This window comes from Aplidium turbinatum, chromosome 1 (genome assembly GCF_918807975.1).
Source record: "Aplidium turbinatum chromosome 1, kaAplTurb1.1, whole genome shotgun sequence".
Lineage (NCBI taxonomy): Eukaryota > Metazoa > Chordata > Ascidiacea > Aplousobranchia > Polyclinidae > Aplidium > Aplidium turbinatum.
This window is the reverse complement of record NC_137472.1, coordinates 54,930,757-54,956,939: the sequence shown is the minus strand read 5'-3', so window position 1 is coordinate 54,956,939 and position 26,183 is coordinate 54,930,757. Positions and strand designations below refer to the sequence as shown.

Here is a 26,183-nt window from a genome sequence, read left to right as displayed (position 1 = left end):
TGTGGCCTTCGGCAAGACAAAGAATTGTTATCGAGGCTTTTGCGGACAAGGCTGTCTCCAAGTATTCCAGGCAAAATTGCATTAGGTCTGTATGGTTTTAAAACAGTGTCAACAAAGCATGCAAAATCATTGCATCAAAAGATACAATTTTTCATTGATATAAAAGTTTACCATTTTAAGCACTTGTAAGATGAAGTTTAGAAGTTTAAACGGTATAAGTTGAGCGACTTAAACAATAGTTGCTCTCGGAGTGAGAAAGCCTATTCGGATCCTATGTTCTGCTTTTTGCTTAACTGAGCGTTGATTCCATTGAATTACAGACTCAAACATTGTTGTTTCCACTAATGCTAACAAAGCTTTTTTCCTCTAGGCTAGAAGTTTGCAATCACGGGTGAGCCGGTAGCGCTCCACGAGGCATTTGGTAAGCATCCACGCAAAAGGAAGACAAAAACTCTTCATAAACATTTTGAAAAACTTTGTATTAAGTTTGCATGCCATTAATCGCCTTTGTTTTATTTTGTTGTGTTCAACTGCTTTAAACTTGATGACCTGGTCCGTCAAAATGACACTTATAGGTGCACCTATAAATGGCACCTTGAGGTATACCTCAAACTGGTTAGCAATGTGAAAATGAGTGACGACCCATGCTCAAAGTCACTTTGTTCATAAGCTGTCGCCAAACGAAGAACCGTTCTCAGTGCGTTGCTGAAGTTAACTGTTCTATTCGAAAGTTATACAATACGTGTTTGATTTAGCCTTTCGTCGTAGACAGTAGAGGTTATTTGTTGACTACGCGAAACATAAGCGAACAACTCACCAAAAAATGGCGAAAAGTTGTTATTTCAGTTGCTAATATAAAAGTTGTTTTAGTCAATTGCAAACAGAAGGTAAATTAAGCAAACTAATGTTGCTTCGTTGGCAAAGTGGTGAAGGTAGAAATATGGTGAAAGCGCTCGCATTACTGTCCAAAGGGCGTCGGTTCGACTCCAATCCAAAGCAGGCGGCTGTGTCTCGACGAGACTTTTAATGAAATGCCAAAAATATGGGATGCAGACGACTGCAAGTTCTTTCGCTGCTTCCAGCTGTCTGCTGTGTTGTATAAGTGAATCGCAGTGGTAACTACTTCATGTTATTTCAATGGCGCAAAATAAAGAAGTGATTAGAGGAAGTTTTATTGTAACTGCCGCCTTCCAACTATTTTCAATTTCCTTTGATCACACCTTCATCAGCTTTTTCAATGCACTTTATATTGCTTTTACTGGTTTGAATAAAATTCTCCACCTCTTGATTTGCAATAGAGTGATAGCTACAAGATCAGTACCGTTGACAGAGGGGTCAAGGGGGAACTTTTGGCTCCTGGCCCGAGATAATATCAGAGGTCTGTAACATTTCCAAGGAGTCTTGGAACTTGAAGAAATCACCGCATGTTCTTTGGATGTACAGTAGTGGTGTTTTTCTTAGAAGTGTCTTGATATAGACCCCAACAATCTTATTGGTACCAGGCCCAAACTATCTTCTCAACGGCTTTGTGCAAGATTGACTTAGTTTGTATCGCCCTGACTGTAGGCTATGAGGCAAAAACACAGCAGAAACTTACCGTTCATTTGCAAGAAGTTGGCAGCTTGGGTTAAGCTACAAACATTTTCAGTATTGATTGAAATCCTTCCCGTGTAGATATAATCGATTACCAACTCCATAGTTGCAGAATCAATCATTTTGGACTCCACTCCTTGATAAGTGTTATCTTTTAACTGTTACAATACAATGAAAGGTAAATTCATCATCATCAATGTACAGTCGTGGCAAAAAGTTTAAGACCAAACCGCGAATTTCGAAAAAAACACTTCTTCGTCCTATTTCTTGTCGCTTTTTTACTTATATAACGGTGATTTGGACTGCCAAAATGCTTCTACTGTAGTGTCTAAAATTTGTTTTTATTTTAACTTTTAGTCATGTGAGGGTAGGTATGTTTCGTGCTGTTTTTACTCTTAAATCTGGCCTTTAATTTAACACGATTTGAAGTAGATCCAGAGTTTGTATATGGGTAAAGCGTCTGCTGCAGCATTAGGTTTTTATTGCCAGTCAATGATGTGTGATTACTGACTGGGCAAATATCATAAACTTGAGATAAATATTTGGTATAATAGGTGGAGGATAAATAAGCACCACTGAGGTGTACGAGACACTGACTCTTGCAAGTTGCAACGTTGCAGCAAAACAATAAACTGTGCAGCACACCATCTTTAGCTACAATGCCGTGCATCTTGTTACGTACGGAGAAATTGGGTACTCATGGAAGTTGGGAGAACAAGATTCAACAACTTCTACAAATAGGCTCCAAACACTCTCTTCTGACATCACTTGAGAGCTTTTTCTCCAGCTCAGGAAAAGTTCATGTATTTGAAGGTTTAAACCACAAGAAAATTAATTGTTTTGGTGAAATGTATTGGTGCAATCACTCTGATTCTATTCTGACTTATTTCTATGTCAGCAAAAATAGTATTGCTTACCTCAGATTTAAACAACTCCTGAAAAAACTTGGAGTAGCAAGACAAAACCATTCTGTTGGCTGGAATATTCTTGCCTCCAACGTTGATTGTCACGTCGTTGAAACTTCCTCTTTTTCGGTGTCTAATACAAGTATAGCTTACGTCAGTGACACCATGGATTCAGTACTCAGCCTGTTTGAACCAGTTTACACAAGCCACAATTGGAATGCTGTAAATCTGGCAAACCGGTTGTTAACATATCATTGTCAGCAAACAGTAGAAGTTTGTATTATATTAATATGTATCTGGGTAAGCACACATAGCGTTTGAAAGAAAACTCATTTTCATAGATTTTAAACTCAGATACTTAATAAGTACATCAGCCGCTTTCATTTTACAAAATTATTCAACAAAATCGTCATAGTGTGAAAGTGACATTGTGTAAAGATGACATGACGTATCGTTAGAGAAACAAAAAAATTAGTTCATTAAAAAATTTGTTCTCCTCTGCCCAACAAGTCATTGGCCTGACAATGCTATGGTGCTTCAACAATCATATTTCAGGCTAGTCATAATTGCTTACTCGTTGGCGAAGTCGCGAAGAGCATTGTTCTCCTTTCTTTGGCAGCAAACTTCTGGAGTTGCAGATTTCCCACTTAAAGTCAACAACATGCTTGAAGTGCACGGCAGGCGATTGGATGCATATGGATTCAACGCAAATATACAATTGTAAAATTATTTTGTCTTAACACATCTTACGCTTACGCAGTTGAGGTTTTTTTTCTGAAAAAAAAGATATAGGCCTAAGTTTAGTTTGAAAAACATTTTCTTGGTTCTTTGGAACTTCTTGATGGTAGGGTATAGTCTCAAAAGATGAGCAAAAATTTCCGTTGTGTGGTTGTCCAAACCTATTTGTGCTTGGGCTAAACGAAACAAAATTTGATTCAAAGAAGGTGATTTAAATTGAAGTAGCCTAAAGCAAAATTCTTCGCGAAAAAAATTCATTCAAAACAAAATGCAATGGACTTTAGTGTCACGTCCCTCTGCTTTGGCTGAGGCCTAGCTGGACATTACGTGTTCTGCTACATTACGTTGATCTACACCTCAGCAGAATACTGTCAGCTCGTCTAAAGAAGCAATATCTGTAATCCCGAAATACACCCTGCTATAAACTATTGTGCAGTATAGGCCTTGCTTGTTGTCGGTAGCGACTAGATTTTTACGACCAGTTTTTAACTACCGTTCTGTCCTTGTAAACGTCCAGAAGGATGTTTGTCAGGACACACGATGTGCTTCAGGAAGAAACCAAATATTTTTATATCAGCCCTAAACCAAAGCAATATTTTTACTTGATAAATGCAAATCAAACTTAATCAAAAAAATAAAGAGTCTAAAATGGAGAAACTAAGCTCATGTTAGTGATAGAAATACTGTTATCTTTCACTCTCTATGCATTCTTGACATTGTATTCTATTCAGTGTTTTCGCTTCACCTTTGCTGTTTAAATTAATACTGTCTTCAGTAGTAATTTCATCACTGTAGTTTTCAAAGTCACCTAATTTTTGTCACATAAATTAAAGCAATACTTCAAAGAACTTCGTGCCACGAAAAACGCTAGGCGTTTCGGTAAGGTACAGTCAGATGTTTACTGAGCTCCAGATTAATATGTTTGCCTTGACGTAGGCTACATTTCTTTGTTCTTTTTGTAACCTCTGCCTAACTACCGGTACCATACAAAGCTCATAACTACAAACCAAAAACTTTAAATTCACAAGTGATAATTGGCGTTGATTTTATTGCACTGTCAATGCTACTTGCACGGCGTGGTCAAAGGTTAAGCATGGTGTGACAATGATTTGCAGTGCTTTTACAATGCTAAGATTGTTGTATCATGTTTGAAGAGCTAGAGTTTTAAAATATTTTTACTGTTGAAAGTCGCACCGAAATGGTGTCGAAATATTTCTTGTTTAAAGATGATGCTTTTTTCTTCTTTTCTACTTCATTGGTGAGCGACTTGCAGAGAGAAGCAAGCACTTCCACGTTGGCCATCTTGCTACAGAGCATCAAAATACAAAAGATAACCAAAACTAAACGTGCGATGGATGCAGCGCTATCTCAAACGCACATTATTATTACGTACTGGAAGCATGATCGCATCGGATTTGGCATGAGAGCTTGAACAAGTGATTTACAAGTTCTGTTACCAATGTCGAACTAGAATGAGCATTCGTAAGCATTGAAAGCAAAACTTACCTCCAGCTTGGACGCTTTTCTCTGACACGCTACCATCCCCAATTCGCTCTGAGGACATAAGCTTTCAACACTCACCGAGCCACTTCATAAAAAAACCTTAAAATTTTAAGTATGTTAGAATGTTGCTCTAACGTCTATCTTTTTTAAATTGCACTTTATCTTGAAGTTTCCTAATCGAACATAAAGCTGATCTAACCATTTGAAAATAAGCGCCTGGTAACTTAGCTATTTGCTTTAACGATTGATTTATTTGTAGATGCCATAAAACGCATAGGTGGTTTAATTGCAGCGGATTGTTGTTTATATGATATTGTGATAATAAGTGATAGCTTGATAGTACTATTAAAAGGCTTTTACAAGAAAAAATCAATATAAACGGGAGTTGCTATTTTGAAGAATTTTGATGGCAACTCTTTGCCGTTTGAAGTTTTACTTTTGTGGAAGTAATAAAACTATCTCTGCATGTGCATCTACAGTGTTTGAGGTCCTGCACACACACAAAACAAGAACAGAAAAAACTATTCTGCATGAAAACCGATGCTTGTTTAACTCAGGTAATAAATCGTACGAGTATTATTGCAGTCTGTCCGCTGCATAGCCGAGTGGTGAGAGTTCTGGTACGACGTTTAAAAGGGCGTCGTTTCAACACCGTTCAAAAGCGCGTGGTTGTGGCTTTAGAACAGAGGTGACGAACCTGCGGCCCGCGGGCTGCATGCGGCCCGTCAAAGAATTTTATGCGGTCTGCAAAAGAATTTGACAATTGTTCATGCATTAAAGACAAAAGACATCTTAAAGCTGTTTTATGCCTTCACTGGTACACCTTTCCTTTGCTATTTTCTGAAAATCTTAGTATGCAGTTGAGAGTTGCCACATCGTCTTTTTGACCTAATATTGAACGCTTAGTCAAGCAAAAAACTTTCCAAAAATCTCACTAAGCAAAAAAATTCAATGCTTTAATGTTATTTTATAATATTTTATTCTTCAATGCTGCATTAGATAGCTTCCGCTGTATGATTCGCATGGGCTTTTGTTTGTTGTTTGAAAAAGAAATTTCATTAACTGATTTGTTGTTTCGGAGCATAATGGTCAAAACATTTAGTCAACTTGAGCAAAAAGGATAGAGCCAAAAAAAAAGAAATCATACTCGTATGAAAGCAAACGTTTCGAAAAATAAACTGTCTTCATTATCAGTGCAAGTACTGTTGCTCTATCCTTTTTGCTCAAGTTGATTTGTTTTTATTTTTTTACTGTTGTATGTTTCGATTCTGCGTAAGATAATTTAACTGTATAGGTTTTATTACTTTCATCTGCCGTTTGTTACTTTTCATGAATAATATCTTGAGTCGCTTCTGAAAGATTTCATAGTAGGTTACGATTAAGAAGTTGTGTGGCCCGATAACTCATGTGTAATTGACAAAGTGGCCCGCGACCGCAAAAAGGTTCGTCACCCCTGCTTTAGAAAAACACTTAAAGGCATGCTTGTAGGCAAGGTCGTTGAGAGGGTAATTTGGGACTGGTACCGATGAAATCCTCCATCTTTAAATCAAGACACTTCTCAGAAAAACGTACCATGTCCAAAGAATACACGTCGTTTCGTCACGTTTCTTCCCCTTAATATGTAAGTATGCTACATCAAGAGCAGATGCAGTGGTTACTCCAAGTTCTCCGGCCCCTTGAAACGGTTCCGGGCCGCTAAAATTATTTCGTTCTTGGGTTCAAAAGTACCCACTGGACTCCCTGTCACCACTACTGCCTGTACGTGGACACGAAGATCAACTTCCTTGTTTCCTTGCCCAGTTAAACTAAATTTTTAAGAAAAATGCTATGCCTTTTCAAAGGGATGCTAGAAAAAACTGTGCTTAAAATATTTCGACTTTCACCATACTTTTACTTAGGCCTAGACTCAAAGATGGCGGGGAACATTTCTTTGGTCTGCCAATATTCTAATAACTGTCGTTGTTGATGTACTATTGTACTTATTACCCATACAGCAGATCAGTCGTTTTTTATATTGATTCATCGTCTGCAGACTTTAAATCAATGGAAAAAAATGACTGATTATTTTCTTGGTACTTACAACTGGTCTTTCACCACACTTTGAGGTTGCTCTCTGTGATAAAGGTTGCGATATATGGTTACGCAATATTACTCTTATACCTCTTTTGAATAGACGTATATTGTAAAAATACATTAATAATTCTGAGCAAGTAATCATAGACTATTATGAAGAATCAATAGGTCTATAAAAGCGTTTCAGTAAAACATTTATGAAATATTAATGAAAAAGTTAATAAGGTTATATGGATTTCAATTGACAAGATAGGCCTAATAATAGGTGACAACTCTGGTAAAAAAGCTGCTGGGACTTGGGATTAATGATATTTTCAATTTTGTTGGCTTGCCATCCTGGCATTAAATTTGTTGTAGTCGTAAAACGATATTTAAGAGGCCAAAGTTAACATTACCTCAAGTGTTCAAACATAGGGTTGCTATGATGACACAATGAAAATGTTGCGTTATTTCACAGTCATGTGATTTTTATGTAAGCGATGTGTAGCTTATAACCAGTGGCGCGGGAACTATTTTTCTCTAGGGGGGGCTGAAGATGCCGTAGTGTTGTCAGCTTCTGGGGGGCTTCGCCCCCCAGACCCCCCTTATATGGGTCAGCATTTAAAAGTGGTAGTAGCCTATAAGCATTCGGTCCCCTCCGGTGTAAGAGACGACGCCAAAACACATACATTGTAAATTATGACAAATAAAAAACGGCAACAACAAAGCAACTGTTCAGAAAATTCAAATGAAAACGTACAAATTAGAAAGTGATTTGAAAACGATAGTTTGTGGAAGTGAGTTCTCACACGCTTCCGAAGATTGCTTTTCGCTCAGGTGTTTTCTCTATGAACTGTGTCATGAGTTCTTTGACATCGACAGTGTCCAAAATGTTTTGGTGGACATGCATCAACGCAAGATGAGTAGCCTAAGTCTTTTTTGTGTGATTGAGCTTCTCAACCACGTTTTCAAGCGTCTTAGAGCAGAAAAAGAACGTTCTGATGATGCAGCTAAAGCAGGGAGGCAAAGGCAGAGCTCCACGAATTTTCGCAATTCTTTGAAAAGATCTAGTGTTTGAGGATTTAGTCAGGCCCGGATTTGGGGGGGGGGGGGCAGAGGATGCAATTGCCCCGGGCCCCCCTTTTGAAGGGGGCCCCCCCGACGTGGAAAAAATGTAATTTTGTGTTATTTTTTTCTTTTAGCCTTTGATGTTTCTACAGAATTCTGTGCAGTGCAGGATTAATGCTACTGTAGACGTAGTAGTTTTTCGCCGGGGGCCCCCCGATGTAAAAGTGCTCCGAGCCCCCCATCATCTAAATCCGGCCCTGGATTTAGTTGTGATAGTATCTCACCAACCTTTTGAACGGAGTTTGCGGTTTTTTCACTTACAACTTCGCTAAACAAGGAAAGTTCCGTTTTTAGGCGATCTTTTTTGATGGCATCGGATCTGTTCTCAGTAGCCTATCAAATCTTTCCTCACCATTTGCACAGCTCAGAAGGGCCTTCTATCTGTTGGCTGCTGTAAGCAGATCTGCCTGGTCGAATCTTCGATCAAGCTCAGCTTGAACCAACTCAAGGGCTTCGACGTAGCCTATTACCGTTTCCACGCTCTTTCTCCCGCAGACGACAAACCATCGGATTCTTCTGTGTTTCGAAACCTTGCTGGAGTTTTGCCCACTCGGGGATCCTTTGGCGTTTTTAGGTTATCGGCAAACGTAAAGACGTTTGCTGCATCCATAAGCTTGGAAATGGATTCATCTTTTCTGAGATTTTTGATCCGTTTGCGGAGAATGGTGATGGATTCCAAAACTGAAGAAGCAGAAATCTTCTTGTTTTGGAGCTGTCTTGCGACGGCTTCCGCAGGCTGATAAACTTCACCACTGCAGGTAATCGCAATATAAAGCCGCATCGTGCGTACTTGTTTTACAAAGCCGAATATTTTTGCACGTGCGTCTCCTCGCATTGCACTATCTTCTGTCATGTCGGTCAGTCATTGCGACAGGGTAGGGTAGCACTTAACAACAGGAGCGAGGCAAAAGCACGAAAGCACCAACGAGTAGGACGCAAACCCAGCAAATTGCAGGCAACTTCATCGGAACCAAAAAGCGACATGAATGAAGATTTACGCATAGACGATTCACGAATTACAACTGCAACACTTTGAACGAAGTTTAAGGCATCGGCAATAAGCCTCGCTTCCTTTACAACGTCTTGCAAAATCAAATCGAGAGCATGATTACTGCAGTGAATGTATACCGATCCAGGGCATAATGCTTTAAGTTTGGCCCGCACTCACTTCTAGCAACCAGACATACTGTATTTGCTGCACCGTCAAGACAGTAGCCTTGAAGGCGTTCAATCGGCAAATTCAGCTGGGAAAACAAATCGGTAATACACGAAAACAACGTTTCCGATTTCGAATCGGGAGCATTATAAAACCCAAGAAAAACGTTTTGCAACACGATTACTGAAAATATGTTATGTACCTGAAATTGTCAGAATTTTCTAGGGGGGGCTGAAGCAATTATCGAAATTTCCAGGGGGGGCTGAAATAGCTCTAGGGAGGGCTGCAGCCCCTTGAGCACCCCTACTTCCCGCGCCCTTGCTTATAACAGTAAGTTGTAAAGTGGCCTTTTTAAGGCGTTTTTCAAATAAAATAATTCAATCAATTTTGCAACGTTGCTTGGCTAAACAACTACAGAAGCTCGATATTCAATAGCTTGCATCACACAAGGCTGTGTTAGCCGCCTACCTCACCCCCCGTCTGGAAGACTCAACTCTGTCTAAGGGGCCATCTATTATTAGCTTATCAAGCGTTGCTCGGCTGTTTGAAGTAGAAAAAAGTAAAAACTGCAACAAAATCTCAGATGTTCATAGCTGACATCACATCATAGATTGTGTATTGTCGGTTATCATTTGGTATGACTATTTCAAGTCAACAAAACCTTATCTTTTCACCACCCGATGCTTGGATTCAAGTACGAAACTCACCTAAACGAGTAATGATAAACTTAAGCTTCCTTTACTGAGGTCCGACAGAAAAACTTACCACAATTGAAACTGTTGCTTTGGCAATTACAGTGAGGCAGGTGGCTGAAATGAAATTTTGCAGGCCATTTTACACACTAAGGCAAAATTTAAAAAAACTTGCCTTAAAATACCTGCACTTGTTTTCATTAGTAGCTAATCCCCGCATGCTTTTTAGTCTTTTAACTTACTTGGTAGTGCCAAATATTTCATTTTTGTCGTCCTTTGGTTCATTTGCTTTGCAACATCCCAGTCAACATTATATTTTCCAATGAGTTCCACTAGCAATGTGCTATTACTTGGTGCCAATGACTTCTAAGATTCTTTTACTGATGCTGTTAAAATTTCGATTGCTTGGATTCGTAGAAATGTTTGCGATCATTTTGAGAAACTGTGAACTAGGTGCGCGAATGCCATTATAGTCACTCATAAGTTCATAACCTACTCAATAAGACAAGCGTAGGCCTACTCCATCACCACGAATAGCTTGTGACCTACTGTAAACTTGAATCAAAGTTGTTCAATTTGGCAACTTTGAACTGAAAATATTAATGTAAAAATTCCTGATTACCTGCACATTAACACAGCGCTTAATACGATACCAGCCGACTTATCACTAATACCAAGTGTGGTAAACCGTCAGACCAAAATAATTTTTGCTGGAGTGATCAAAGATCATGTTATTAGTTATTCTTAAGGTCCGCAAAGAGATGTAATGTTTGAGGTTTTTCTAAAAGCTGATACAAAGTTTGAGAAAAAAAAAAACACAAGTTGAAAACCACGCAACGCCACAATAGGCTGCTTTGCTTTGTTATGGAAATTGTTGACACAAGTTGCACTTGAAGCAGTTAGAGAAATGGGTGATTTAACTATTAACCAACTGACTTCTTTTGCGCCACACTACACCTTTGAACCGTTTACTAGCCGCTTGACAACTATGCAGGCAACTAGGTTATAGCCCCATCATTTAGCTAACTTGCATTTACTGTATAAAACATACACTGCAGCGGTGTACGGTCGTTTGGTCGACAGGACGTTAAGTCGACAGAACGATTCATTTTAGGGTTAGGGTTAAAGTTAGGGTTAGGTTAGGGTTAAGGTTAGTTAACTAACCCTAACCCTAAAATGAATCGTTCTGTCAACCTAACGTCCTGTCGACCAAACGTTCTGTCGACCAAATGTCTGTCGACCAAACGTCCTGTCGACCAAATGACCGGGTACCCACTGCAGCGCGATAGCACCAAATTCACAGGTTCTCTTTATACCATACTAAGCCTTCCGCACAAATGAGAATAGGATGGCCAGGTCCTTTTTTTTCAGCCGCCTTGCCTTCAGCTACTACGCATACATTTATAAAAAATGCACTGTATCCAAAGAATATGCTGTGGTTTTATTCATGTTTATACAAAAAGAAAATAAAAGTACCTTGAAAAGGTCCAGGCCCCCTAAAATTATCTCGGGCCCGGGCAAAAGGTACCCCTTGGACCCCCCTGTCAACGCTACTGGCCAGAAGTCTAACGAGGATTGCATGATTGGAAAGCGAAAGCCTTATCCGCTGGGCCATCCCAGATAGCAAACCAGCCGTTTTTTACCTTTATTCAAAAAGCGGCTAACTTGCTGTCTGGGATCCCACTTGTTTAGCGAGGTATAAAATAACCTAGCGATGTGTTTTATTATATTTGTCAGTTGGTAAGCCAGAATTTTTGAAGTCTTCGGCTTTATTGGACGTGTAATCGAACCATGGCATGCCAGACGCAGGAGTAGAGATGGGCATGAATTAGCCTTTTGGTGAATGGGGAAATTAGTAAACGTCACCAGAGTGCTTCAGCAAGGTAAAAAGGTTAAAAAAATGAGTCAAGCTGCTGCATCAAAACACGATGTTTTGATTTGACTTTTTAAAAAGTTTTTAATATTTGCAGCAAAATAAACAGGCTATTGTGAAGTCAAGCTAAAATAAATGGGCAATCTGGGCATGATTTCAAAATATTTTGTAGACTAACTCCAGCTTCAAATAAACAAAAGAAAATCTTCTCATTCCAAATCCACAACTCATTTCTAATGAATGCCATTTGCCTGTTTCACTGCACCATGAAAGCGTAGTTTAGTAGATCAGTGGTTCTCAACCTTTTACTGATTGCGTACCACTTAGAAACTTTTACTGGCGCTGCGTACCACCAAGTAGCGTAGCCAGGAATTATGAAAGGGGGGGGGGGGGGTCTGAGGGGCCTCCCCCAGAAATTTTTAAAAAATTAGTTTGAATTTGGTGCCTTCTGAGAGCATTTTTAACAAAAATGTAGCATAGCAAAGTACCACTAGGAAAGCTCCCGCGTATACCACTACAGTGGTACGCGTACCACAGGTTGAGAACCACTGAAGTAGATTGCACGGTGGTCTATCGCAGCGGTCTACAACTTTTAGCACAACAATCAGGCTTGCTTTATTAATGTGCCGTATTATACTTTGAAAAGCACTTTGTAAAAATCACATATTATAGCAAACAAGGATGCAACGCAGTTTAGTGTATTATTAAATAATCACGCTTGAAACCGATATTGTAGATCATGATAGGCCGACGTAGGCTACTTCTCAATGAAGATACAACAGAAGATAATCATTAATCAACGTTTGGCATTCATTGTGACTTGTGATGATCAGCTTTTTTGATTGGATAAGCTCCGGACTTTGCAAGCAAAAAGAAGGTAAGACCAAGCAACACTGGTTCAATACCCGGGGTGTGAGTTGGAGCAACGCATTTCAAGATCAGCTCTTCATTCAGCGGCACCTGGTTGGTGAAATAATTTACAAACACACGGACTTCAACAAACAGAAGCCTTGCGTTTTCGGGCTCGATCATTGTGTCAATCGTTCAAAGTCTTTACAAGTATGCGAAACTGCCAGGACAGTAAGCTTTCAAAGAAGCTTTCTCCATTCGAAGCTAAACATTCCCACAACCCATAAATCATTCAAACAAACACTGGTGTACTTGTAGGTTACAGACAACAAGATAATGAATCCCAATTGACTTTTCACGATTGTTTTGCAGCACTTGCCAAGTAGCCGATTATGAAATAGGGTTTTTATAATAAATGAGAGTGTTAGTGAATAACTAATGATTTGAATTGTAATAATTAATGAGCTGTGAGAACCTAAACAGAGAAATAACAGATGAATCAACTAAAAGTTTATAAACTACCGTGAAAAGTCACTTGGAAATCAACACCTTATCAAAAAATTCTTTCCCATGCATTTTGATTACAGGTCGATAGTATTCAGAGTTAGATTTGAAGTACAACAAGCAAAGATATTGGAATGCATGTCCAATTGAAACTCAAAGCTTTCTTTGTACAACGCAGCTAAAATTCATATTGAGTGCCATTAGCCTTCCTACACCTTCCTTCGCAATCGAAAGGGCGTCGGTTCGACACCCCTCAAAATCATGCAGCTGTGACTGTGGCAGGACACTTAAAGGCATACCTGAAGGTGGACACGAAGATTGGCTTCATTGCCTTCCCGTCCACTTAATCTGAATCTTCAACCACCGGGTGTAAGCTTGGATATGACAAACCTTTACGATACAATGCAATCTTAAAGTGATTCCAAGCATGAAAACATCATTCCAGAGAAAAATTTCCGCAGTAGGTTAATAGAATAGGAATTTACTGAAAGTGTGAGTTTGCCAGCAGTCACAATAATCTCATAATTTTTTTAAACAGAATATTTTCAAGTAATGAAAAGTGTGATTAACATTGCGAATAAAGTAAACTTTGTCAGCGGAGTGAATATGTCATGAAATCTATTGGTAAAAATTCAGACGACGTGTTAATTCATCACAAAAGTGAGTGGTGCTTTTAAGTTTGCGTAATTAAACTCTTTTGCGACATACATTCAAAATGACGTCATTTGATGACGTTGGAGTAAATAATTAGCATTATTTTCCATACAAGTCACGAGTTGTTGCAAAATTTTATATTTAGCCAGAAGTCCTGATAGATTTCTGTACCGGAAATAATGCATACATGAGTATTAAAACATAAGTTAAATTACATTATTTTGTCTGCTTATTGTTACCAAACATGAAACACAGGCTTTTCCCATTTGGACTAAAACGTTGTATATTAATTAGTTAATGCGCGACTGTCTAACGCCCATTGTATTAATAAAGTCACCGAAAGTTTTCAGAAATTTTCTAAACCTTTGTGTGCATACTTTGCTGCGGGAAATTGAAGTGAACGTCCAGTATTTAACAGAAAAATTGAAAAATATAAAATGGGGTTGTCCACCAGTCTTTTAATCTAGAAACGTAGCCATTGGGAGAAAAGGGGGTTTGAGGGAGTAATCGTCCCTTCTAAACTTTATCTTGCTTCCCTAGAAATTTTTGTTTTTGGTACAATTATAACGTTTCGAAGACATTGTGTTCTACTGTAGATTGAATAACGGTTCATGAATGTTTGGCTGCATTCAGTAGCTAAATTTTTAAAGAAACCTCTTCATTTCAATCATTAAAAGATTTACTTCACCAACAGTTGCTTTTGTCTCCCTAACAATTTTCTTTATAGCTACGTCACTGATTTAACTTTCCAATTTCTTGGTTTTGTGGCAGCAGTAGCGCTGGACTACTACATGATTTGAGAATAGATATGACTGTTGTAAACATATGAAAAAGATGACAATATGAAATAAACAGACTATAACATTAAGCTACATTATTGCAACGTGATAGTTCTAACAAGTGGCATGCTAGTGCTGATAATTAATTTTTTTCAGCTTGTTAAGGTTCAATTTGAGTTTAACATTTCTGACCCTTTTTAACATTTGCTGCATTAATTTTGATCAAATGTAGGCCACTTCATTTTTTTCTAGCGAGGAGGCGATGTTGTTTTGAAAACCTTCAAATTTTGATTTGCTATGTTGCTTGGCTTCGTTATTGTTTGACTTGATTACATTGTTACCCAGGAGCTACCTATTGTGACGTGGTGTCGATTGTAAAGTACAGCCATGTTACTTTGCAATTGATTACAAGATTTATAAGAAAACAAAACGTGTATAAAAAAATCCGCTCACACTAAACTACACACTAAACTAAATAGTTAAAAGCCAAAAAGTTAGAAAGAGATGGGACATTGGTTGCTTGAAAAACTGTATTTATGGCTGTTGTTTGCTTGAATAACTGCGCTGACTCTATGTTGTTTTTGTAGATCGATGTCTTTATTAGAATGCACAAATTTTGGTTCACACAGACTAATTTACTTGGTGGAATTAGCGTAGTTAAAAGTCACTGTTGAACTTGGCACTTTCAGAAGAAGAACCGTTCACACCAGGTTGTTGCCGTGATGTAATTAATCTAGTGTGATGCTTATGGGCAGATTGACTTAACCGGGCCAGCAAAATCTGTCATTTTTTTATTGATTCAAAGTCTGCAGACCGGGAAATGGTTCATTTCAATCTTGCAATAAAACATACAGCTTTGATTGAAGGCCCCACACAAGTGAAGACTTGGAGCGTCATACAAAGAAGCAAGAATCAAACCAGCGGTAAAAAGGCTATTTTTTGGGGTGGGGAATTATTCCATCCATTAGATGCCGCTGAATGGAAAGCAGTCCATAACGTGCGTTGCTCAAGCGCACACCCGGAGAGTCGAACCAGCCCCGCTTGATCTTGAAGCTTCTTCGTTCCAGAAGTCACGCGCTAACCAGCTGAGCTAGCTGAGCTATCGGCTCTACTTTAACGACCATACTGGTTACTTGAAAATTTTGTTTTACTGATAAGATGGAGGCTATTAGGTGCATGAGGTCTCGGTGAGTTTGTGGCAGCCGTGTCTGACTTCTGGCACAAATCCCTAATTAAGCCATGAGTGATGACCACTACTAAGTATGCATGCAAAAGACATGGAGTAGGCGCAACCAAAATTAAATAAATGTTTAACAAATGATTATTCATAAAAAAAAAAAAATCACCTCACTTAAGTCAATGCAATCACGAAAGCATGATACGGATGAAATGTGATTTATCAATGTACGAAACCAACTCATTAAGAAGGAAACTAAAAACTTATGACTGGCGACTTTAGTTCCGTGCATGCCAAACATGCGCACGCCCGCAACTAAAACGTTGCTTGTGGGAAGAGAGGTTTCGAAAAGACTTACATAAGCTGCCCCATGTTGAGATAAAAAAAAAACTATTTTTCCATAACTTATGAAAACATAAACTTTTTCTAAATATAAGTTATCATGGCTTCTGCTATTATCTGAAGAGCTTTGCTTTGTTTCATCAAAACTGGTTAGACCTTCTCATTTTACAAGCAGACTGATTGATTGATATCACAATCGTCATGGTAAAATAGCTAACCTAACATATTTTTGCCATGATAGCCGGCTCTCATACAATAGGGTTAGGGTTAGAATAAACGCAGAAATAGTTACATCTCTAATTTGTAAACCTATCCCATGCTATAAATATAGGCTACATAAAAAATACAAAACAATGTGAAATATTTTTTTAATTTGGTACAATAACGTTTATGAACGCTTTATTTGAAGTAAACTGGCTAGCTTGATGACCTTTCAAATGTACACTGTATAGGCTAACTTATAAAAGTTTCCTATCTCATTGTTATAGACATGCAGTTAGCCTAGCCTATATAATTATACAAAAACTTACCATACATAAACACTAGGCTATGCATGTATGGTCCAAAAGGAAAATAAAGGTGTAATTGCTCTTTATCTTCGTGACTTGTCTTCTCCAATTGGCTACCAAGCAGAAGAACAAAAAAACAAAAAAAACATAAACATGTAGCAATCTTGATGCGTTGTTTATGCAGCACGTTTCCCCTGTCACGTTCCGAGAACAAAATTGAAATGTTTTTTGTTTTTTCACTAGCCTTTTGGACGGTGCAATAAACAAAAGTCATGTTTATTTTTAAGTCAAAAACTTTAAATTCAATTCTAAAGATGTTTTGTCTTGAAACTGATTGTAGAGTTTAAAGTGCACTCCTTTAATATTAAGAGACATTTGGAATCACAGTAGGTATTGTGCAATGTGCAAGAAGCGATCAAAATATAGAATTTCTTTGTCGGTGTTTTTTTTTCGTTTGGAACGCGACTATCCGCCATTTTTATTTACAAATTGTAGCTCAAAACTATGATTCCAGAGCCAATTATTTTAGCTTGTTTAAACGTTCATGGTTTCTGGTTCCAGAACCAATTAAAGTTTTTTGTTAATTTATTTAAACGTTGCAACGTTTCAATGACATATCAAACTAATTACGCCAGACACGTTTATGCACTTTTCATTCTCAAGCATCCGTCTTCTGCCCATTCGTGGAATCTAGAACAGGCTATAAATACAAATGTAAAAGTTGCCGTGCAGATATTATTTAAAGCTTAGGCTGCTGAGATGTTGAGGTGGCTAAAATATTTTCTGAAAAGTGATGTCGAAAAGTAAATAATAAAACTAATAAAAAGAAAAAGCATGTTTCAAAAAAAAGATATTAGCCTAGAACTTTGGCATCAAGAAAGTAAAATATCTTCTGACAGGTGTCAAACCTACAACAATGCTTGATATGAACGACTCGGTTACACGTCTTGTAATGCAAACGAAATTATTTTCACACGAGTCAATTCAGTCATAAACAACTAAATATCGATTCGTGTATGCGAAATTATACGAGACAAGTATATGCGAAACTTTCATGATATAGGTCTCAAAGAAGCTTTCTCAGTCTGAGGATAAAAATCCAATTAATCAATCAATCAGCTAGCAGCTAGATCATCTTCAGTTGAGCTGATTCAAATAGAATCGTTTGTAATCTTAATTGTTCTATTTGAATAATCTTAACTGAAGATAATTAATCTAGCTGCTGGCTGATCAAAATCGATTTTTCCCTGTTTATGATTGAATTGACTCGTGTGAAAATAAATTCGTTTGTGCGTATAGAAATTTGGTTGTTTGAAGAGCAGGTGATTGGAAATTTCCTGCTCTTCCAACAAAATAAAGATAAGTTAAAAACTTCAGAACTCTTGTAAAAAATGTTTCTAAGTTTTTGATCGAATGCCTGGTGACAAACAACTCAAACTTTCAGTTAAAATTGTGAAGTCAGATCTAGTTGTTTCAGCAAGCTAGTGGTGGCAAAGCAGGTTTCTAAACATGTTTCGAAATTGTGAACCGCGGATAACCATTTATTGATACGTTTTGTGGTTGTGTAAGCATATTGGTTTAACGAAAACACGCGATGTTTTCCGTGTTATTATGACTAGATTCGAAGCTTGATTCGAAGTTAGGCCTACAAAAATAGCCTACAGAAAATGATGAAACAAAAAATACTCTTTTGATTACAAAAAAGTCCAGTGACTGGATGACAGCATTAATTCTGGCCTAGACATAGACTGACTATCTGCGCAAGCACAATTTTGATTCTCTTTTTAGAAACAAAGCAAATGAGAGATAGTGGCTAGCAATGTTAACGCTGTTAGCCTACACAAGATGGCAGTGCATGATGCATTGCAATAAAGATGTTGTTGCTAAGCAGTGAGCACTTGCCCAAGGTGTTTTTACATGCAAAAGCATTCTGTAAAGTAGGGCTTCGACCTGACGCACGGTCTGAGTCAGTGTTAAAGTTCACTGTAAATGATTGATTGATTGAATCTTTATCCTCGGACTGGGAAAGCTTCTTGCAGAGCTTAATCTTGGCAGTTTCGCATCTTGTAGAGGCTTTGAATCACTGACGCAGGCCCGGTCACCGAGATTGACAGAGTGACGTTTCCAATTGTTGAAGTCTTGTTGCCAGGAAATTATTCCATCCATTAGATGCCGCTGAATGGAGAGCAGTCCTTAACGTGCGTTGCTCAAGGAAAGCTGTATGCCGCTGAATGGAGAGCAGCAGAAATGTGTTAGTCACTTTCGTAAAGTTGGTAGTTGTCAGCCTCGGTCTTGTATACCGTAGAAAGTGAAACGTATCTGCAATGAATACAGTGCTGCACAAAACCTCATATCATTGGGCTTTGTCTGGTGGTGTCAAAATGTTTTTGTCAAAATTGAACTTTAATGAAATAGTCGCAATACCTAAAACTTCCAGAAGGAAAAGTTCACATGTCACAACCTTTTGACTCAAATCAAAAAGTTATCGGAAAATCAAAATTTTTCCATCAACACTCAAAAGCTGCTGCAGCTGAGATTGGCCTCTTTTCAAAAAGCACATGTTCACACATCGGAAAGGCGGACTACAGTTTACGAATTGTCTATTTCCTAAAAATGACTTTAGTTAACTCAGTTATTTTATGCGTGCATTGATTACGTGCCGTCGAAAACAGTATTTTATACGTTACAAAAGATATATTTTATTTGCGCAATTTTCACAGAAATTTCGTGATCTGACGATTCAGATTGTTATGTCAGTGCAATTAAATATGTATTATTAGTAAACTCTACAGTATGAAAGAAACGTTTCTTAACTTATTTATCTAAAGTGAGATACATCATCTAACTCTCCAACTTTTGATTTGTAAAATCGTTATTGAATAAGCAATTTATAAAAAAAAATTGTTTTATTACTTTTGATGATCTATTCTCTTTCTTTATCATGACGTATGTGACTTTTACAAAATAAGAGGACACGATGCATTGGCTTTGCAGAATTATATGAAAGGTCATGCTGCCATGCGTTTATAAAAGTTTTGTTAGTACGTGCGCGCAACATGTCTACAGTAGAAACAATTGTTTAGTTTAAAGCAGTGAAATTTTAATTAACAGAGTTAGTATGCTTGAAAAAATAAAGTGAAAAGATTAATCTCGAATTAATAAATAACCTTTTCTAATGTCTCAGCTTCAATACTACTGCTGTATATCAAGATTATAACCTTTTCTTTTAACAAAATATAACTGTGTCATATAATAATATACAGAAGGAAACTTTACTTTTAGTAATGCATGTATTATTTAAAGGTTAAGATTACTCTAGCAACGAAATGAAAATAAATTTAAAGATATTAGTGCTGGTTGCTGCCATTTCGTGCCAAGTTCTTGGTCAAGGTAAGTTTTTGTATTTTTGTATTTTTACGCTTTGTAATGTATACAGATTTTATGTAAACCTTTATCTAATGAATTAATTCATTTAGCCCCTTTATGAAAAAAGAAACTTTAAAATCAAGTGACGTAAGTTTCACTTTCCTGGTGTGCGCATGAGCAACGTAGTCCAAGGACTGCTATTTATTCTGCGGCACCTAGTAGATGGCATGATTAACCGGGGCTGCGTCAGTGGTTCAATGTATGTGAAACCGCCAGATTTAAGCTCTTAAACATACTTTTTCAATTTCAGAATAATCAATTAAAACTACACTTTTTTCAATGTATCCCTGTCATGCTTGACCCTCAATTTGAATATTGATTCATTAAATCTTTATCCTCGGATTAATAAAGCTTCATTGAGAGGTTAATCCTGGCAGTTTTGTATACTGGAGGTATGCAGCATTGTTTCGTGTTTTGTTGATTGATATTTTGTTTCTTGCTGATGCAGACACTGGCACCAATGACAGAGCAACTGAAGAAGGTACAAAGGTGACCGACGTACTTCGTGGGACCGAAATAAATGATTCAACAACTGATACTGATGGAGACAAAACAGATGATGAATACAGCAAAATTACAAAAGAACTAGAAAAAGAGGCTGACGATATGCAAGAAACAGTTGATGGGATCGAAAAGACGGTCAAAGTTGTCTTGAAGCAAGCCACAGATGTAGGGGATCCAATAAGCAAAGTGCTAAGACGACGAATGATCAGACTCTCTCGGCAACGTATCCGTCGCTTTGAAGCACGCATCAAGGACTTTCGCACAAGATTGCGTGGAATTAGAAAAAATGATCTTTTCATCTGGTTTGCAGAAATGCGATCATTAAGCAGAGCCGGAAGAAGACAACGAATAGGAGCCATCAGAGAACGAGTGGCAATATTCCGGTCAAAAATTGTCACGTTCCGTGAAAGAGGCTTCGGGTTCCGCAGACGCATCAGACAGATACGACGAGATCTCAGAGCGCTCAGAAGACGACCAATTGTTTCTTAAAGGAAGATGCATTTTCATTTTACAAAACTTTTATTACCCGTTCAACCACACTATTGACTACTTTAACAATATAAAAAAATTATTGCTGCACACAAACAGTAATAAAATTAGTATCATTTTGGATGTTAGTTTGGTCAAAGTTTCTGTGGAAAACTGTTCAACACCAAGTAAATTTTATGTGCAAGACATGTTATCATTGGTTTATTGATACATCAATGACACCACTTTAGATTGTAGTTCCTAACTCAAAAACGAAGGCCCAAATATCTCGATATTTCTTTTATTTGGAATGTTTACGGCTTTGTCACAGTCACCATCAAAATAAGCAATGTAACGATAAAATTACACAACTTTTAGAAATTTTTTAATCAATCCTATAACAAGCCTTGTTTCAAAACCATCTATTCTGTTAAATTAACTAGCCTACTATTTTAAATGAAAATCATTGTATGATAACACTGCATAGAAAAATAAATACCTGCAAAAAAGTTAACTGTTTGTATTGACATTATTTTGTTTTTTTCATAATAACCTAGTATCCTAACCCAGGTAAAGGTCACACTGTTGGAAAGTCTACGAGACGAATACTTTTCAGTTTAATTCATTTAAATTGTTTAAAGAAGAATTCATCAAAAATCTATAAAAATGTCATTTACTATTTTTCACCTGACCTAACCTCTTTGAGTGTCTTTCAATTGCAAAACTTTATCAACATGGCGCTTCAAATCGCATATGGGCTTAGCATTCAACTTCTTTATAGTTTGGTTGAAATCATACAGATAGAAATTTGATAATGTCTTATAGCTACGTCTTAGCAAAGGAAACTTGCTACCACTCATTATATTATTCTAATCATAAAAGTTCTGAAATATTCTTCGGTAACTCAGTTTTATGAACAAATAGAATCTTGCTCCTATATGTCATCATTGCATGTGTTTTTTGCTGTGTTTACTTGCGTTTTTAACTCAAGTTGAACAAAAGTTGTAGAATATATGCGCTTGTCTTCTGCAGTAAAATACTATTTAAATTACGAGATATTGAACAGCATTGTACAGTTATATTCCATGCGTCATTTGCAATAGATCACTACAAAAGTTATAATTTATTCGTGGTTGAAAAATAAAAAAAAAGCAAAAACCAACTAAAAGTGTTGCACATTGTGTAATCGTGTGAAGGCCGTTGAGAGGATAATTTGGGCCCAGTACCAATAAAAATGATTCTCTGACCCTAAATTAAGACACTTCTAAAAAAACGTACTATATCCATAAAATACGAGATAATTTCATCAAGAATCCCTGCCCTTTGAAAAGGAAAAGGTAAAGGGGGTCCCATACTTGATTCAAGTATCGGGTATGAAAAGATAAGGTTCTTATTGTACTAAGCCTTCGGCACTAAGGAGAGTAGGGTGGCCAGTTCCTTTCTCTCGGCCGCCTTTACTTCAGCAACTACGCCCACCTAATTTATTACACCCTGGGTAGAGGTGAGCGGAGTTTTTCAACAACCAGCTGAAGCCGAGAGCCGAACACGGTTTGCATAATTGGAAAGCCAACGCTTTATCCGTTGCGCCATCCCACCACCAACCCACAGTTTACGGGTTGGCAGTGGTGAAAAGGTTAGCCTACGGGTTCCTAAAGTCATCCAAAGCCAGAGTTTAAAAATATACCCTCGAACTCCCGTGTCAACGCTACTGCATGCTTCACGTGTGAAAGAAGCTATTATCTTCCATTTGGTTTGACAGTACCTTCAATATTTGTTTTATCAAATCAAATTTGCTTGTAAATCCCGAATTTGTTTCAATAGTTGGTGGAAAATTTTTTTTTTTAAACTATTGATAGCCATGGCATTAGATAATAATCAACGTAGAATTCATTACGCGTAGCCCAAGTGCATGAAAAGTCAAAGCTTTCTGCATAAGCCTAGCTAGGTGAAAAACGTAATTCGACGAAGAAAAAAGGAGCTATGCTACAGTAATCGTATTTTTTAATGTTTAGTAGCCTACTACAGGCATTCAAAAATTCTAAAAAACAGTGCAAATGTTGATTAAAGCTGTGAGTTGGTTTTGAATAGGAACGATGGATTCTTCAGAAAAAAAAAGAACAACTCAGCTAGCTAAACTCGTTCTTTGAACGTTGAATTAACGAAAAAAGACGGAATCTGCGAAAAAGACGGAATCTGCGAAAAAGACGGAATCTGCGAAAAAGACGGAATCTGCGAGCTAGTGATTGATTTTTGGACTTTAAAAGCAATAGTAATAATGTTTGTTGGACCTAGTATTTCTTCATTGAGGCTATTTCATAGAATTAAGTCACACGTTTTTGTTCTGAAAAACGTTTTTCTCTGTAGCCGTCAGAAATAGTTGTCTGAAATACACAGTTGAACGTTCTGATTGCTTTGGTGCTTTGAAATGCAGTTATGTCATCACTATGCACCACTAATGCTGACAAGTAATCCAGTATTCCATTACGGCGAATTAACTAAAGATTATTAATCAAAGCCCAGGGAAATATTTGGTCATGTGTTACAGTTATTCGGATTCAAAACGCAATTATTAACTTCCTTCCTAAAGTAGTGACGAGGCATTAACTATTATGGAACACTGACATCTCAGGAAACATCGGTTTCTATATTTAGTGTCAGTAAAAAAGAATATTTCAGCGGTTTTACGTATTAGTCGGTAAGTAATTTGACAAAATCTAACGACATGTTGCTTGGACAATGTTCTCAGAGATGTTTTTGATATGAAATTACGTTTTAGCTTCAGAGAATTAACGTCTCAGTCAGCAAATTAGTTTTGCATTGATTCAACGTTTAAGAAAAGTAGACTTCATCATCATCGGCCATGCCTGAATAGGGCGTCGGCTACCGCGATTTTCCACAACGATCAATCGTCTATTGATGTTATTAAATTTACAAAATTCTGGTTTGGCCATGTTAAAAAAGATTCTTAAAAATTTCCAAACCTGAACGCTTCCGGCGCCTCTGACCTGGACGCCGCTCCATCATTACCGAGTGCTCAATTCCTGGCTTACGACAGACGTGACTGATGAATGTCATTTGCCTTTTTTTTTTTTTTTACAATAGAATGGAATTGAAATTGAATGTTTATACCCTTCATATACTAAAAAAATGACCAATTTTTACGAATAATCCATCTTTGATATATTAGGTTGCATATATTATATATCACAGTGGGTAGCCTACTAATAAGTTTAGAACTAACAGTGCGTTCAGACCAGGAATTCTTACTCAGGGATGCTAATGCTGTCACCACTGCGACGTACGTAAAGGGTTAACATCTGTGATTTGTCTAATGTTTTTACCCCCATTCTGGGTTAGGTGAATATTTCTTTTTAGCCATCCAAGAAGGGAGTGTGATAACAAGTTGCGGATTTCAAAGTGGTGCCAACAAGGAAAATTTTATGAACCAAACAATAACCAAAGTTAAACCTGAACAATTGGCAATCGTTGACGTCTATTCGGTTTTTGTTTCAAGTTCAGAACGAAACAAAATATTTTAAAACTTGGGTAAGCTGCCGTACGTTTTTTTTTTAAGTTTATTTTAGCCTTTTGATTGATTGAATCTTTATCCTCGGACCGGGAAAGCTTCTTGCAGAGCTTAATCTTGGCAGTTTCGCGTACTTGTAGAGGCTTTGAACCACTAACACAAGCCCGGTCACCGAGATTGACAGAGTGAAGTTTCCGATTGCTCAAGTCTTGTTGCTGGGGAATCATTCCATCCATTAGATGCTGCTAAATTGGCGAGCAATCTTTAAGGTGCGTTGCTCAAGCGCACACCCCAAGAGTCGAACCAGCGCCGCTTGATCTTGAAGTTTCCTCGTTCCAGAAGTCAAGCGCTAACCAACTGAGCTATCGGAGCGCATTTTTCCATGATTACCCTTTTAACTGCTGTGTAACGTAGAATAAAGTAGTCTAGTACATTCTGATGTGTGTCAGATTACAGCTAGTCTGTTTCTGTTATCACGTAGGCTATGTATGAAAATATATTCCGCCAAAAGTGCATTGAATCATCAAGAAATAGGTTATGTTTGAAACGTCCTTTCGGTAAAGCAGGCTTACTTGTAAAGCATTGCTTCTATTTGAATCATCATCATCACGTACCGTCTCCTATCCGAAGGTTGGCTGTCATTTTCTTCCACAAGTCACGTTCTTCTATTTGAATAAGATGCCGAAAAAACACATTTATGATGGCGAAAGCTTTGTCAAAAATTGCACAAGTTCCACAACTTGACCGATTTTATTTATGTTAGCTACATATTTAGTCGAGAATACGCGTCGACCAGGTAGCCCACATGAAATGCCGGTTCTGTTCAAAAATCAATGTTGCATTTGACTGTTTGCTCACAATCCTCTTATTTTTTCCACAGTGAGCTATTGCATCAAAGAGTATTTACCCGTTTTGGTGGCTTGGCCATTATTTTTCTTTGTACCTATTGCTTCACCTCGAATCAGTCTGGCAATGTTTTCATTTGTTAGTGGTGGATATCAGTGGTGGATATGGAACAATGCACGCACGTGGTGACATTTTTAAACAATGGTTGAAGCGCCAAAGTCACTGCATAAGTGCATATAAGATGTGCACACCAAACGACTCTACTTTACTAGTATAGAGTCTCGGATGCCTATTGCAATAAATTCCAGCTGGTAAAATTGGTTTTGCTTGAGTTTATTCAACGTTTACAGTGGCAAAACATCAAAGGACTGATGGTACTTAAATAGAACAATTTACATTAGGTGAGAGGATAATTTGGGCGCGGTACAAACGAGATTTTCGGGCCCCAAATAAAGAGACATCTCAGAAAAACACAATATATCCAAAGAATATGAGGTCGTTTTCTGGGCCTTTTAGAAAGGTTTCGGGCCCCTAAAATCATCCCAGGCTCGGGTGAAAAAAGTACCCTTTGGACCCCCTGTCAACGCTACTGTGAAAAGCCTAGTCTCCATTGACGGTGATGATACCACGCAATGGCTAACCAACGAGTGCCATGACATATAGCGAAACGAAAGAAAAAAGGACTGATTTTTTTGTGAAACGAACTTCTCTGGCTGTTGCGATGACGCTGACAAAATTGCTTTTCTGCTTGTTTATTTGGAAACACAAAATAAAAATATTTATGCAAATCGGCCTTAAGCATAGTCTTGAGATAGGCTACAAAATATATTCGATTCGACAAATATATTAGGCTAATCTGTTTGATAGCTGAATGTCATGGGATTGATTGATCTTATCATAGCGACATGATGCAACACTTATGAATCCAATAGATCCCAGCAAACAAAATTATCCATTTT

At 37.7% G+C, this 26,183-nt stretch overlaps 2 protein-coding genes across 2 annotated transcripts; one reads left to right on the top strand and one right to left on the bottom strand.

Moving 5' to 3' along the window:
• Window positions 1–1,200: 1,200 nt before the first annotated feature.
• Window positions 1,201–3,161, bottom strand: LOC145767378 (kelch-like protein 2). Its single transcript, XM_082579191.1, has 4 exons — window positions 3,073–3,161; window positions 2,511–2,631; window positions 1,598–1,751; window positions 1,201–1,283 (listed from the first exon to the last, which is right to left on the bottom strand). The coding sequence occupies exons 1-4, from the start codon at window positions 3,159–3,161 to the stop codon at window positions 1,201–1,203; spliced, it is 447 nt and encodes a 148-aa protein (XP_082435317.1).
• A 16,601-nt stretch (window positions 3,162–19,762) lies between these two features.
• On the top strand, window positions 19,763–21,955 carry LOC145781889 (uncharacterized). Its single transcript, XM_082593578.1, has 2 exons — window positions 19,763–19,844; window positions 20,329–21,955. The coding sequence occupies exons 1-2, from the start codon at window positions 19,781–19,783 to the stop codon at window positions 20,871–20,873; spliced, it is 609 nt and encodes a 202-aa protein (XP_082449704.1). The 5' UTR covers window positions 19,763–19,780; the 3' UTR covers window positions 20,874–21,955.
• Window positions 21,956–26,183: the final 4,228 nt, after the last annotated feature.

What these genes read in the sequence shown, in the direction of transcription:
- LOC145767378 (XM_082579191.1), bottom strand. Translation starts at nt 3,161, where the DNA reads ATGTTGTTGACTTTAAGTGGGAAATCTGCAACTCCAGAAGTTTGCTGC. An exon ending in AGGAGTTGTTTAAATCTGAG is followed by an intron (nt 1,752 to 2,510) that starts GTAAGCAATACT and finishes GTATTGTAACAG; the next exon opens with TTAAAAGATAACACTTATCA. An exon ending in CAACTTCTTGCAAATGAACG is followed by an intron (nt 1,284 to 1,597) that starts GTAAGTTTCTGC and finishes TTGCAAATCAAG; the next exon opens with AGGTGGAGAATTTTATTCAA.
- LOC145781889 (XM_082593578.1), top strand. Translation starts at nt 19,781, where the DNA reads ATGAAAATAAATTTAAAGATATTAGTGCTGGTTGCTGCCATTTCGTGC. An exon ending in GTGCCAAGTTCTTGGTCAAG is followed by an intron (nt 19,845 to 20,328) that starts GTAAGTTTTTGT and finishes TTGCTGATGCAG; the next exon opens with ACACTGGCACCAATGACAGA.